Genomic DNA, 14,023 nt, shown 5'->3' on the forward strand with positions numbered 1-14,023 from the left:
GCTATAAATACAGTGAATAACAAGAGACAATACTTAATGGAATTACTGCCTCTGAACTGGGAAGTTGCATTTGGCTAAACAGGGTGAAAACCCAGGGACATCCATGCATTGGCATCACTAATGAGAAAAGCTTCATGAAGTGAATACCTTTATCTAAGCACATAGTTACTGCCAACCAAAGTGCACTGTGCTGAATTAAGTGGGCCGGTGCCCCATCATGTTATAGGACGGTTGCTTATATCCTCTGTGGATGCAAGTTCATTTCTGCAGTTCTTCCACACATTTTTCCTTCCTTCTCCTTCAGTGGAACACCCTACCCACTTGGGGACTGTTTTTCAAATACATAAAGACAAGAAGGTAAGGAGCCTGAAGGAGAGGGTGAGAGAGAACTTGAGCCATCTTCAGTGCTTCACGCAATATCTCGAGAGAGGAGTCCATTTCATTCTGCACTTCTTCAGAGATCAAAAGGACCCAAACAGCTAATTCCTCAGTTGCCAGTTCCTCAGCTGCTCTACAATTTCCCCAAGGACATTTATGGAGTTAAACTCATGAGAATTTTGTTTCCTGGGCTTGTTGCCCTCACACACCTTGCAGGAAGCATTTTGATGCAGAGCATTGTTTGGTTTCGGGAACAAGCGAGTAGAGCACAGATGCACCAATTCCCGGCTAGCCCAAAGCAAGCAGCACCGATATCAATTCATTGGCCAGAAGCCTGCATGAATTCACCATGAAATTATATTCCTTGTCTAAACACTTGGCGGGGACAGCCCTGAGCTGTGAATTCTTACTAATAAGGCACACCCAGTGGTTCATTCTTTCCTGTGTGAGCAATCCTTTGCCAATGTGAGCAGAAGGTTCAGAAGTTTGAGTGGGATGGTGTAACGTGGTGTCCTGCAACAGCAGAGGGTTGGACTCGATGGCCTTCATGGCCCCTTCCAACTCTTCTATTCTATGATTCTAAGTTGAACAAACCATTCTGAAGAAAGGTGTGGGAATTGGCATTGCACGGCATCCCCATGGCATTGAAGAACACTGCTTAAAGACTCAGCATCACCAGAATGCCCATCCACAGATGGCCCAGTGGGGGCAACTTAGTCCCCCACCCATGTCTAACTCTGCAACCCATGTCTGCAAGCTGTGTGGTTAGAGTGCCAGACACCCCTGCTTCGTCAAAAGATCCTTGGGCAACTTCAGACCAGTCACTGACGTTTGGCCTAGCTTATCTCACACGGTTGCTGTAAGGATATAAAAGGAGCTGAAAATCAATGTAAGCTGCCTCACAGGGGGGAAAGGAGGGGAATAAAGGTAATGAATAAAATAAATAGATAAATAGATAAATAAATGGCATCTCCTTGTTGTTGTTATATTTGCATCTCACCGTTCCGCCTTCCTCCAGAAAGCTCCAGAAAGGAAGCCTCACTCCCTTCATCCCATTTCATCATCACAGCAACCCCGTGGTATTGATGGAGTTTTGAACTGCCACCTTTTAGGCTAACACTCCAACCACCACAACGACACTGGCCATAGCACTGCGTCATTGTCAGGATGCCAGCCAGAGGTTTTGGATTCCAACTCCGAGTCCAGTGGTCTGGGATTCTGGGAAGTGTGGGCTGAAACTGGGTACCCTGCCCATGAACTCAATGGTGTGTATGGAAATTGCAGAGACAGTAAGCAGCTTGCTGCCTCCCTTCATGGGCCAAATCAACCTACTCTCTTTTTTACCCACGTTTTCCCCTGAAGTGCTATTTTAGCCCACCAACTGTGGCAGAGCAGCGCATTTCTACAGCACGCTCGTTCAGCCACTGAAGGCAGAATCCCACAAAGCTCGCACCAACTACCCCTTCTCTTTGTGCCAGGTTGTCACTCCTACTTCTAATTATCCCCAAACAGAAATGCTGCAAGCTCTCCCAACCAGCTCCAACCTTGACCAGGGCAAGAGAAAGGACATTTCACCTGCCGCGACCATTTTGGACCCGGCCTCTCTGTCGAGGCTGCCAACAAGGGATCCAATTAGTGCCACTCACGGTTGTGATTTACCACCGCCAAGAACTCACCGGGGACCTCTACCCCATTACGCAATGGACGCTGTGGCAGCAGGACCAGAGACGATTTCCCACAGGCATCGAAGGCAGCAGGCACTGCCGCCGACGGCCTTCTCATGAGTTTTTCCTGCCCCGAATTTCAGAATTTGCAGGGGGAGCAAAGGTGTCGCTGGGAGTTCGGTTTCCTGGTCTCTCACATCCCAACGTCCCAGTAGACCCCACACAAGGTTAGTGCCACTGGCAGGCTAGTAAGCAGCAGCCTTTTCTGAGCACAACCTTCCTGGAAGTTTTGTCTCACAGCCAGCCCTACTTTGCTAGTCTAAGACTACTATTGTTCCCTAAGCTTGCAGGACAAGCCTATGAGGCTGCCTCCAAAGGCTTTTCCCAGTTTTTAGAAGCGGGGTCACAGAAAAGCCAGGAAACCACTGATGACCAGGGGAGAAGGACAAGGCCATCTGGGGAACCCCAAAAATCTAGCATGGGACACTGTAAGCCCCAGATTTCCCACACACACACACATCCCGGACTGTGGTTCTGCACCTACACATCAAGTCCAGCTCCAGCTAACTTATCCCACTATGAAAGCGTCTTGAAAAGCCTGCAAGAAAGTCACTGTGGTGTAATGGTTAGACCACCTGGCTGGGTTTTTGGAAACCTGCATTCAAGCCCCTCTCAGCCATGATGCTCACTGGGAAACTCTGGACCAATGGCCCATCCTTAGCATAACCTACCTTACAGGATTGTTGTGAGGATAAAACACAGAAGCAGAAGGGAACCACTGGAGTTCCCTGGAAGGTGAGAATTTATTTGCTTATTGTAAGACCCTTGGGTACTTTCACGCAGGCTTAAGGTTCAACACCCCAGCTTTGCTGCCGAACTTGTTAAATGAGAGCCCCCTACAGAATGGAAAAATTTCTGGGAGAACCAGTGCGGCAGTGCTGGCCTTGGGAGATCAGGGCTTCGGCTGCATCATCCACAGGGCGACTTTGGGCCAATTACTGACTCTCAAGCTGGCCTACCTCACAGGGTTGTTGTGAGGATGAAAGAGGAGGAAGAGGATTCCCCCAGTGAGCTTCATGGCCAAGCGGGTCTCCCAAGTCCCAGTCCAGTACTCAAATCTCTACACTGCACTGGCTGCCCTCCTAGACATCTCACTGGCTCAACCACGCATCATGTTCCTGAAACCATGGGGACACCCCCACACGTGGAACACCCCCCCCCCCCCGCCCCGGCATCTGCTCTTGTTCATCCATCCTCACCAGGTGTAGGCAAGACCGCTGCTTCAGCTCGGCATCGCCAAAAGGGACAAAAGGAGGCAGTTCCACCAAGCTTCTATCACTGAGTAGCACAGAAGTGCCAGCCACCCTGGCAGAGTCCAGGGCCCTGATCCCTCCCACCTCCCCTGGAAGCAACTTCCCTATTTCTCCACCTATTGCCATCCCCAGTCATACTGGAGATCGCACACTGAAGCCGTAGCCATCACAGGTGCCAGCACCCACCCATGAGGGCATGCGGTCTCTCTCTCTCTCTCTCTCTCTCTCTCTCTCTCTGTCTCTGTCTCTCTCTCTCGGTCTCTCTCTCTCTCCCGTAATTACAGAGAACATAGGAGATCATCTCCTTGCCTTTGATCAATGCAGCCATATCCCTTTTTATTTTTATCAGACATCATGACGGCTGTTCAGCTGAAGCAGAGTGGTGCTACGAGAGCAGTGGAGAGGCGGAGAGGCTGTGCAACGCAATGTCCATTTAGATTGACTGTCCAGAAATATAAACAGCATACTTATTCCTGACCTTTTAAGTCCTAATTCCAAATTTAATGAGCCACAATGAATGTTTCTCAGAGTCAGCGTCGCCTCCGTGCCTGCTTAACTCCGGCAACCCTCTAATTATTGGCACAGCTTACATAAAGGGCATCGGATTCTGATGGAGATTATTAAGGAGAGTGAGAGAACTCAGTTGAGCTTCCATTTTCTCCCAATAAAATAAAAAAGCAGCACATCAAAAAGTGCGGGGAGAGAGAGAGAGCACTATCCGAGGCAAAAGGACCTTGATCCCTTCGCATCACTCACTGTACCGTAATGAGAAAAAGTATCACAACAGATTATATATTACAGTACAAGCATATTTACTAATCCATTCTGAATTCCTGCCTCTTTCCCAAATAAATACTGGACTGAGTGGTAGAGGAGTTCGTTTTTCCTCTCTTTTTTTTGGACCATATTTATCTGGAGACAGATAGGAAAAGGCAAGAGAAGCTGTGACTTGGTTTTTTAAAGAGGAGTTTGGATTAGAAACCGAGATCCTCAGAGCTGCAGCTCAGAATGAAGACATAATTATGCTTCTCCAAAGTGGCTAATAATACGAGCTATTTGTCGGGGGATATCAGGAATCTGTAAGAGTGCTGGGGAGAGGATAAGTGTTGCTCTCATCAAAGGGGTAGCCCTGTATGGACATACTTGCTGGATTTCAGCAAGGCCTTTGACAAAGTGCCCCATGATATCCTGGTGGAGAAACTGAGGAGTTTTGGGATACACCAAAGCACTGTCCGGTGGATTAGGGCATGGTTGGCTGACCGAAAGCAGAAGGTAACCATTAGCGGGGAATCATCGGGATGGTGGCCAGTGACAAGCGGGGTCCCCCAGGGCACTGTCCTGGGGCCGATCCTGTTTATTCTTTTCATTAATGACATGGAAGAACGGGTGAACAGTCTGCTGATCAAATTTGCAGACGACACTAAAACTGGAGCAGTGGTCACAACTGAGGAGCAGGTACTCCAGATCCAAAAGGATCTGGACAGACTATGGAAGTGGGCAGGAGGCAACAGGATGGCGTTCAATGTGGATAAGTGCAAGGTCTTGCACTTGGGGCATAGGAATAGCTGTCATAAGTACAGGTTAGGTGACAAGTGGCTGGAGAGCAGCACTTGTGAAAGGGACCTCGGAGTGCTGGTTGACTGCAGGCTAAACATGAGTCAGCAGTGTGATGCGGTGGTCAAGAGGGTGAACGCCACCCTTGGTTGCATAGCCAGAAGTGTGGCTTCTAGATCAAGAGAGGTATTACTACCACTCCATACAACTCTGGTGTGCCCGCAACTGGAGTATTGTGTTCAGTTTTGGGCCCCTCATTACAGAAAGGATATAGCCAGGTTGGAGTCAGTGCAGCTTAGGGCCACAAGGTTGGTGGCCGGTTTGCAGGGGATGGGGTATGAAGCGAGACTGAGGGAACTGGGTCTCTTCAGCCTGGAGAAGAGGAGACTCTGAGGCGATATGTTGCCGACATACAGGCATGTGAGGGGATGTCACATGGAGATGGGTAGAGACCTGTTCTCCCCTGCAGAGGAAGGCAGGACACGCTCCAATGGAGCAAAGCTCAGGGAGCCAAGGTTCCATTTGGATGCCAGGAAGCACTTCCTGACTGTCAGGACCCTGAGGGTGTGGAATGGGCTTCCAGCAGAGGTTGTTGAGGCCCCATCGGTGCGGGTGTTCAAGGATAGGCTGGACGTCCACATGGTGGGCATGTCGTGAGTGGAGCTGGCTGGTGCCGGAGGTCGGACTAGATGGCCCAGGAGGCCCCTTCTGACTCGCTCTGTGTTTCTATGTTCTGCTTTGCCTGGCATTCCCCAATAGAACTGGCTAGTCTTGCTTCCTCAGCTCACCCAGCTCCACGCGCAGGCCATCATCTCGGCACAGGGACCTGGACGCACTGGCTCCGAGACTGCAACCGGCTTGCTGCAAAAGCCAGCAGGCAGCACACAGAAAGATGCCCTGTGCAGCCACACGCCCTGGCCTGCCCCAACCAGCCTGTTTGCATGAAAAAACCCAGATCCTTGTCAGTAACTGAGCCACAGGGGAGAGAGGAGGGGTGGCAGCTGCAGAGAGAGAGAGAGAGGGGGAAGGTAGCAGAAAGAGAAGGAGAGGAAAAAATGGAGGCAGAAGGAATAGCTGGGAGAGATAACAGGAAGAGAACAAGAGCAGGGCACGAGGGGTTGCAGAGAAAGTGAGCAGTGGGAGCAGAAAGATTGCGGGGGGTGGCAAAAAGAGAGGAGAAAAGGAATGGGGAGGAGGGTGGCAGGAGGGAGATGGGGTGGCACAAAGAGAAGGGGTGGGGAGAAGCAGTCCCCCTCTCTTGGCTCTGTCCCCGTCGCACTGGCTTCAGCCCTATCCACCACCAGCATGTGGTCCCCACCAGACCACACAGTTCTCTTTGCTGCTCTTCTCTGTTTTGTTCCCAACGTGGGTTTCAACATCTCTCAGGAGCTGCTGGGACAAACACTGGCAACCCAGAGCAACTTCATTTATAACTAAGCAAACAAATGTGTGCGCCGTTTCTAGCATTTGTTGCAACGTCCTTCAGGAGCTGCTGGGGCTGGAACCAGCCACCCAAGGCTCTGTGCACAGCTGGGACCAACCGAGGGAGCTACGGAATGGAGCTTCTTCCTAGGGAGTAAACAGATCCCAGAAACTGGAGGGACTCCCCTCAGCCAGGTCAAAGGCAAAACGGATTTCCTGCTTGGCTTGGGATTTTGCTGGCCAAACAACAGTCTGTGCAACGTGGGATGGCTCCCGGCCTTGGCTAGTCTTGTGACCCAGTCTGTCCACTCCAAATCCAGCCTTGATCCCCGGAGCGGATCTCGCCTTGACTCTGGGCTCCTACTCCTGCCTTGACTCCTGGTTCCCCCTTAACAACCACCCCAAAGTCGGCTGTGCCAGCTCCCTCTTCATGGAGCAACACTGTCACTTGCTGAGCAACCCAGCAAGTGCCTTTGCATCAACAAGCTGAAGAGAATAACTGGGCAGCCCGAGGGCCCCTTTGAAAACCATTTCCATCCACAGCTGCTCTTTCCCTGCCATTCCAATGTTATGAATGGACATGGAAATTTGTTTTTTAAAAGATCAGAAATTCACTGTTCTTTAAAGGCTCCTATCTCCAGGGTTAAGTAAACCTCATTGTCAACCACTCTCCGGGGCTGAGGGTCAGAAATGAAACATTTGTTTCACAGGGCGTGCAGCGTGCGGCGTGCAGCACAGACCCGACATCGCATAAACATGCCGAGAATGATCACAACAACGCCGCGCTGAGGTAAAGCAGCACTTCAGCTTCAGCTGAACAGTGTTTTAAGGCCAGTGGCTCTCCACGGCAAGGCCGGCTCATTCAGTGTCAGTGCTTGTGTTAATTCCTACTGCGACACAGGACACTTTAAAAAGAGAGACCCCCCCCCCCCCCGCATCACTGCTATCCCTCAAAGGATTGCCACCTGGGTCAGGGGACTGAGGGCCACCACCCACGGCTGCTGTACCGGTGCCTGGTGGCAGCCATTTTGCATCCGCCTCCCCAACATCCCCTCAGGAGCATAAAAAGAGCTCGTCTAAATCACAGCTGGGGGCAATCATTTTTCACCTGCGCAGCTCCAACTGCGTTCCCTATTATGATGCTTATACCCATTTTACAGATAAGGGTGACAGGACAGCAATGGTTGGCCAAGAGAGGTGAACACCTTGTGGCATTCAGGGCCAGCATCACAGGTTCTTATTTGACACAGACAGGCACCAGCCAAGGGCCCAAGAGCTCTTCTTGCTGATGTCAGAGTGTAGGACATGGAATAATCAATTCGAGTTGTGACAACCCAGATTCAGGGTTCTCCATGGGCAAGCCAGCCAGTGGAACAGCCTGAGAGAGAGACTGGGGAGTGAGAACAACGGGTGATAGTGGCACTGAGAGAGTGGGGAGGACCATGGAGAGCCACTTGCCCCAGGGACTCAGAATCTGGGTCCAGCATGGATGGCATTGCTTTCCATAACATGGACACGCACAGGCAGGGGACAGAAGTTTTTCTTTGGAGCGCTGTAGGAGCTGTGCAAAGTGATGACCCCATGGGTTTAGCACCATGCGCAACTGCTATCATGCTCAAAAAGAGCTGCCATGAGTGAGGAGCCTCTTTGATATGGGAGTCACCATCCTTCACACAGGTCAAGTGCCCTGGTGTTGACTCTGCTCCACAGAGTTTTCAAAACTATACCCAAGTCCCTGCAAAAAGTGTGCCAGATACCATGGATCTGCATTCACGCCAACCACCAGCAATCTTCCGAACATCCACAGACATTCATCTACACCGCTTCAGATAATCTACCACTGATTTAAAAGCCACACAGGGGAGGCTATTTGGGGGGCTGAAGTTGCATCCAGCCATGGCTGTCCCCCAATCTCTTCTCAGTGTCAAGATGCAGCTGCTCTGTGCAAAATGGCAGCACAAGCCTTGGCGCTCCTGCTTGCTCATTTGCCTCCGTACAGGTGCATCTCTTCCCCACTCGAGAGGCAGCTGGGTCTCCGGAGAGCCTGGGGAAGGGCTCCAGTGCAGGCAGCCCCCGGTCCCTTTCTGGGAGCTCAGCTTACCGTGCATGCAACGTACAGGGCAGAAGCGGGGCCACGCCAGTGGTTCACCTCTGTCTTCACATGACCTGCCCCACCAGCACCTGTGCACCGAGCACCAGGGGAACAGCCACATGTGCAACTGTGCTAGCCGGATTCCAGGCCACATGGGCTACGGAAGCAGCCCGAGGTAGCTCACCAGAATGGAAGGGCCACATCTGGCAAAGGAGGACAGCTGGCAAGCAGCCACATTCAAGAGCAAAAGTCAACCCACTTGTGGCTTGGTTCTCATCCATCTTTGCCTGTCATGCAGAGCTTGCTTTAAAATCCTCTTGCCTGCATCGTTTTTCTAGTAAGTAAGCAGTCCAATTATTTATCATAAAAAACCAAGATCTCCACTTCTCACAGGGCCCTTTCAGGGGGCCAAGGATGAATTGCCATTAAGACAGAACCAAATTCTTAAAATAAATGCCTCTGTAATTGGCGTGTCTGGTTAGGCTTTTTAAAGAACAGGAAGTACTGGTTCCAAGCTATTAGCCTTTGAATTGCTGGAGAAGAAGGAGAGAGTTTCCTGGATTTCTTTTGGTTCTTTTCAAATGTCTCTCTCTACAACAATCTCTCTTTCCTCCAACCAGCCACCCATTCCTTCTCTTTCCACGCATCCTCATCTCAAAAGACATGTGTTTTCTAACTAGCTGGTTTTAAAAGGTCTCCCAAAGTCCTGGAGGCAATTTAAACAAGATGGAGCTAAAAAAAATTCTGCTATTGCCTCCAATCAAACTTTTGGGGTCACTTTCTTTCCAAAGCTTGCATCAGATCCCTCAGTCACAGCTTTGAACTCGGCCTTTTTTAACACCCAGGCTTCAATTCTTCATGGGATGTGTGTGTGCACTTGTGGGTGAGCTTTTTGCTCTTCGGAGAAAGCACAACCTCCTTTGAGTATAAAACACCAAACAAGCACCATCACAGCTTAGGACAGAAATACTTTGAACTGCAGACCAGCAAAGGACAAGCAGTCACCCTCATCAGCATCATCCAAAGCTTTTCATTAATATTAACAAACATAAATATGAAACCCCTACAGCTGCTCTTTGAGAAGCTGGGTGGTTAAGTGTGGGAATTCAATCACGAATCCCTTGCATCAGATATCATTTGAATCTGAGCTTATGATTGAAAAGAGATCTAAACCTGGAGCTGCTGAGGTCACACTGGACCTGCTACACAATATAGCAAATTGACCCTCCAAATTGACCCTGGCATGGGAAAAGGCTAGGGCAGTCATGTGCCCTACTGTACACAGGGCAGTCCTCTCTTGGAAGGGTCAACAGTGGATAGTCCTCTATTTGAAGAGCTGTTTAGCAGAAGTCCAGTTTGGAGATAAATGAGCTTAAGATAAGCTCAGGTTATCTGGTACTGCCTTCTCCACTATGGGGGATGCACTTTATCACTATTTAAATTTTATTTTATTTTATTTTATTTTTATTTATTTTGATTTATATCCTGCCTTTTTCCTACAAAGGGCTCAAGGCAGCTTACATCATTCTCCTCCTCCATCTTATCCCCACAACAACAACCCTGTGAGGAGGGTTGGGCTGAGAGTCTGTGACTGGCCCAGGGTCACCCAGTTGGCTCCATGGCCGAGCGGGGACTCGAACCCAGATTGTCTGAGCCCCAGTCCCATGCTCTTAACCACTACACCACACTGCCTCTCCATTAGATCTGTATCTATTAAATCCATTAGATCTGTATCTATACATATCGATGAGCATGTGTAAATGTTATGTATGCCAATGTCCTCTCTTGTGGAGGATGCATTTCCAATTGATTGATTGATTGATTGATTGATTGATTTACAGTTAGTGCTCCCCTACACTGAGGCCAGGGTCTGGAATTGGGGGATAAGGGTAGTGAGTGGGAAGGTCTCAAAATGGAACAGAAACGAAAACAAAATGGGCCATCAACAATAACCTGGGCACACACTTCACGCACTGCCACAACTAAATCCCCCAAGCCATGCTTTGCTGTTGCATGAACACATGCCAATAGATACAACAAGATTCAAAAAATAACAATGGAAACTATTACAAATCACCACCATCTTGCCAGATAAATACATAATAAATATGTCAATGTTAGATGAGTGTTAGCGTATCTGTCCTGCTTTACTGGATACTGCATGCATTGGTGTATCTGCCAACATTATGGTAGTTATTTTTGAATATGGCTTTATTTATAGCTCTTTAATCTCTAGTACTTTGTATTTACTGTTATTCCTATGCAATGTTGCGAGCCACTTTGGGCACATCTTTGAGGAAAGCAGCATACTTTCCCACAGAGGAGGAGGAGGAGGAGGAGATGCAGCTAGAACGGATGCTGAGGCTGGGAAGCCCTGCCTATTTGAGCTTGACCAACTTAGTTCCCCCTTCCAATCAGCAGCTGGCCATGCCATCCCCCCCCCCCCCCCCCCCCCCCCGTGGTCTTCTGTCCCCAAGGTGAGCCATGGTTTCAGCATTATTTTAATGCTAAGGAGAGCCATGCAAATCACTCTACTTATGCCATTTATGCAAATATATGCAATGCAGGCACATTACAGCATTTCTGCATACTTGGCATGAATCACCATCTGAAAAGTCAATGGCCATTGCACAAGTGGTGCAGTCTGAGCAATCTGAGCTTTTTGTGTGCCCTTTTGCTCAAATTAGTCAATCCTATGCTCATTTCTTAGGTGGAGTTTTGCTTCATGTGCAGATCACAATGAAACAGGTGGATACTGTAAATTGGCTTGACTTGTACTGTTGTGAGTCAACATCAGTGCAGGTCTGGTGAACTGAAATCTAGGGGGAGGGGGGCAATCTGATTTGCACAACACACCAACCCCACACCTCCACACCACCGCTTTCCTCGCACGTCCCTAGATGAACAAATATCAGAGTTAGTATAAACTCGTTTTTCCCAGTTTTGCAGAAGAACAGCTCTACTGAGTTTAGGGAAATAAGCTTCCAGATCAGAGAGCTTGCCTTCCAAGATCAGCTTCTGAAACTGAGCTAGCTGTGTGACCTTTAAGTGTCAAATAATAATAGGTGTGTTGTTGTTGTTGTTCAAATATATGTACTTTAAACAACCTGAAACTGTTTCATAGCCTCCAGCATATTTCTTTCCCCCAAACAAAGGCAGCGGCAGCTCTGAGTTGAAACCAGAACCGCCAAAAGCAGTTAAATACCCATATAGGCCAGTTAGGTGTACAGGCTGGGGAGACAGGCAAGCCAGAGCCCGAAGAGTATAAGGCAATCTTCTCTTCCATCATTCCTGGATGGACCGCCAGAGGTCATGGGGATCCCACTGGGTACCTCTGGCATCAGCCTTTAAAGCACCTGCCATTTATCCACTGTGATTCATAGCCTCCCCACATCCCACAGGGGGTAGGAGGAGAGGTACTTGAGTGACCACTTACAAGTCACCAAGAGAGCCAGTGTGGTGCAGTGGTGAAGAGCGTGGGACTGGGACTCAGATGATCCGGGTTCTAGTCCCTGCTCAGCCATGGAGCCAACTGGGTGACCCTGGGCCAGTCACAGACTCTCAGTCCAGCCTCCCTCACAGGGCTGTTGTTGTGGGGATAAGATGGAGGAGGAGAATGATGTAAGCCGCCTTGAGCCCTTTGTAGGAAAAAGGCAAGATATAAATCGAAAAATAAATAAATAAATAAGGCAAAAATGCATCGCCAAAAATGAATGGCAAAAGGGGAGTGGTTTGCTTCATATTTGCATGTGCTATAGGATACGTATACTTGCACTTATACACACCTCTATAAATGCAGAAATAATGTGCTGTAATTTAAATAGAAATAAGGTGGGAGATGCCATGTTCTGGTGAAGACTCCCACCGCCTGCTGCCTTCCAACTGGGTTGAACTACAAGTCCCATCTTCCATATGCTGTGTCATGATGGAGAAATTCATCTGCCTACTTCCTGCACATTGTGTATCATATTATAGAAACCATGTCTTCTCCCATGATCATTGCCCTCTTCCTAGCTCAAAAGCCCCCAGTGAGGTCACCCCCCCATTCTCCACCCCCCCCCTTTCCTTGCTGGCTTCCTGTTGAATTTCAGATTCTGCCTTTTTGTTCACATCATTCTCCAAAGTGAGTCCGCTCTGTAAAGCTGCCAAATAGACAAACTATATAAGGCAAATGCATTTGTTATGCGGCAAAGGAAATCATATTTGATCAATCATTCCTCCCACCCTTTGTGATCCTACCTTGGCAATATCTATTTAAAAAAAACAAAGGAAAGGGCAAAGCATCAATTATTAATTACCCTTAATTAACCTGATTCGCACGATTCGTTTATGCTGCTCTCATGACAACGGCTTCGCCCAGCCTGCCCAGAACAGGCCTTCCCATCCATTGAAATCAGTACCCAGTAATTACCAGCCTGGTTCACCACGCTCAGAACGATCACAACAAGAGCCTCTGAACAAAATGTTGGCACTAAGCGCCATCCGAACAGCCAGCGCTTGAGCCTCACAGAAAGTGCCCGACAGAGACTTTTTCCCATACATGAGAAGCCACGGGAAATGCTCAGAGCCCGGCTCATGACAAGGGGCCTCTTTGATCTTCCCGTTCTGAGCAGCGGAGCCATGCGGGTGAAGGCCAGGACACAGGGGAAATCACCCACGTTAAAAGGGAGGAGGGAATCGCAGGCCAATTTAAAATCAGGTCCACCTGTGTTGACCACCGTTCTCCGGATCCAAGCAATTACTCCGCCAGGTATCAAAGGAGTCTCTGGACAAGTGAGCAAAAGCATTACTTGACGACGACTAGACAAACAAGGCAGGAAGGGAACTGGGGGGGACTGGGGAGGAGGCAGGTGAGGCTTTGATTAAATCCCAACAACCGTCCCACTAGTCAGTAGCATCCAGCGGTGAAGGCAAGCAGGTACTGGCTGAGGTCAAGAAATCGTGGCTGGCCTAACAGCCAACCCAGAGTTGCTCTCACTGTGAGCCTGAACAAGAGGACGGGATCTTCTGATCTGAGGCTGAGCACCAGATGCAGCTCCACTGCTCTTCCCACACTGGAGAAGGATGAGCGCTTGTCCTATTTGCACCGAACCTCAGACGCTCAGAAAGCAGCTGCAAGTCCTACTGCTTTCAAGGTATCTCTGATGTTCAGCATTGGATCGGAAAGTGCCCGGCCATCTTCCTGGCATCAGAGAGAAACCGCATCCACTCATTCATTTCCGAGTCATCCTGGGATTGGGGCAGGGGGATGGAGGTTCTCTCTGCTCCGGTGCGCAAACAAGAACAAAATCTACCCCCGCTGGTGGGGTAAGGGCATTTCTGGACCTCTGGGCATGGCCCACTCAGCACGCAGCTACATCTGTGATCTACCTAGCTTCCCCCACAGGGGACAACTTTTCACCATGGACACCGAGGGCCAAGTTTAGCTGGAATGAGACTGCCATTCACACCCTGCAAGTGGGAGACAGACAAGGGCTTCCCCCGTCCCCAAGTGCCGGAAGCATGACAGGGAAAGCAACTTGGTACGTTCTGTGTGCCCTCGTCCCATTTCTGCCTTGCCAAAACAGAGTTTGCTGATTAATTGCTGTGTTTCAAAGACT

The 14,023-nt window shown here is 49.4% G+C and overlaps 1 protein-coding gene across 1 annotated transcript in view; it reads right to left on the reverse strand.

Moving 5' to 3' along the window:
- PCDH19 (protocadherin 19) overlaps positions 1–14,023 on the reverse strand; it is a 118,219-nt gene that overhangs the window by 69,496 nt on the left and 34,700 nt on the right. Inside the window, exons 3-4 of the mRNA XM_044427454.1 lie at positions 6,238–6,256; positions 6,156–6,187 (exon numbers count right to left, since the gene is read on the reverse strand). Of these exons, the coding sequence (XP_044283389.1) occupies positions 6,156–6,187; positions 6,238–6,256 (51 nt within the window). The remainder of the gene's footprint in view (positions 1–6,155; positions 6,188–6,237; positions 6,257–14,023) is intronic.

This window comes from Varanus komodoensis, unplaced genomic scaffold (assembly GCF_004798865.1).
Source record: "Varanus komodoensis strain SLA01 unplaced genomic scaffold, ASM479886v1 scaffold18_3, whole genome shotgun sequence".
Lineage (NCBI taxonomy): Eukaryota > Metazoa > Chordata > Lepidosauria > Squamata > Varanidae > Varanus > Varanus komodoensis.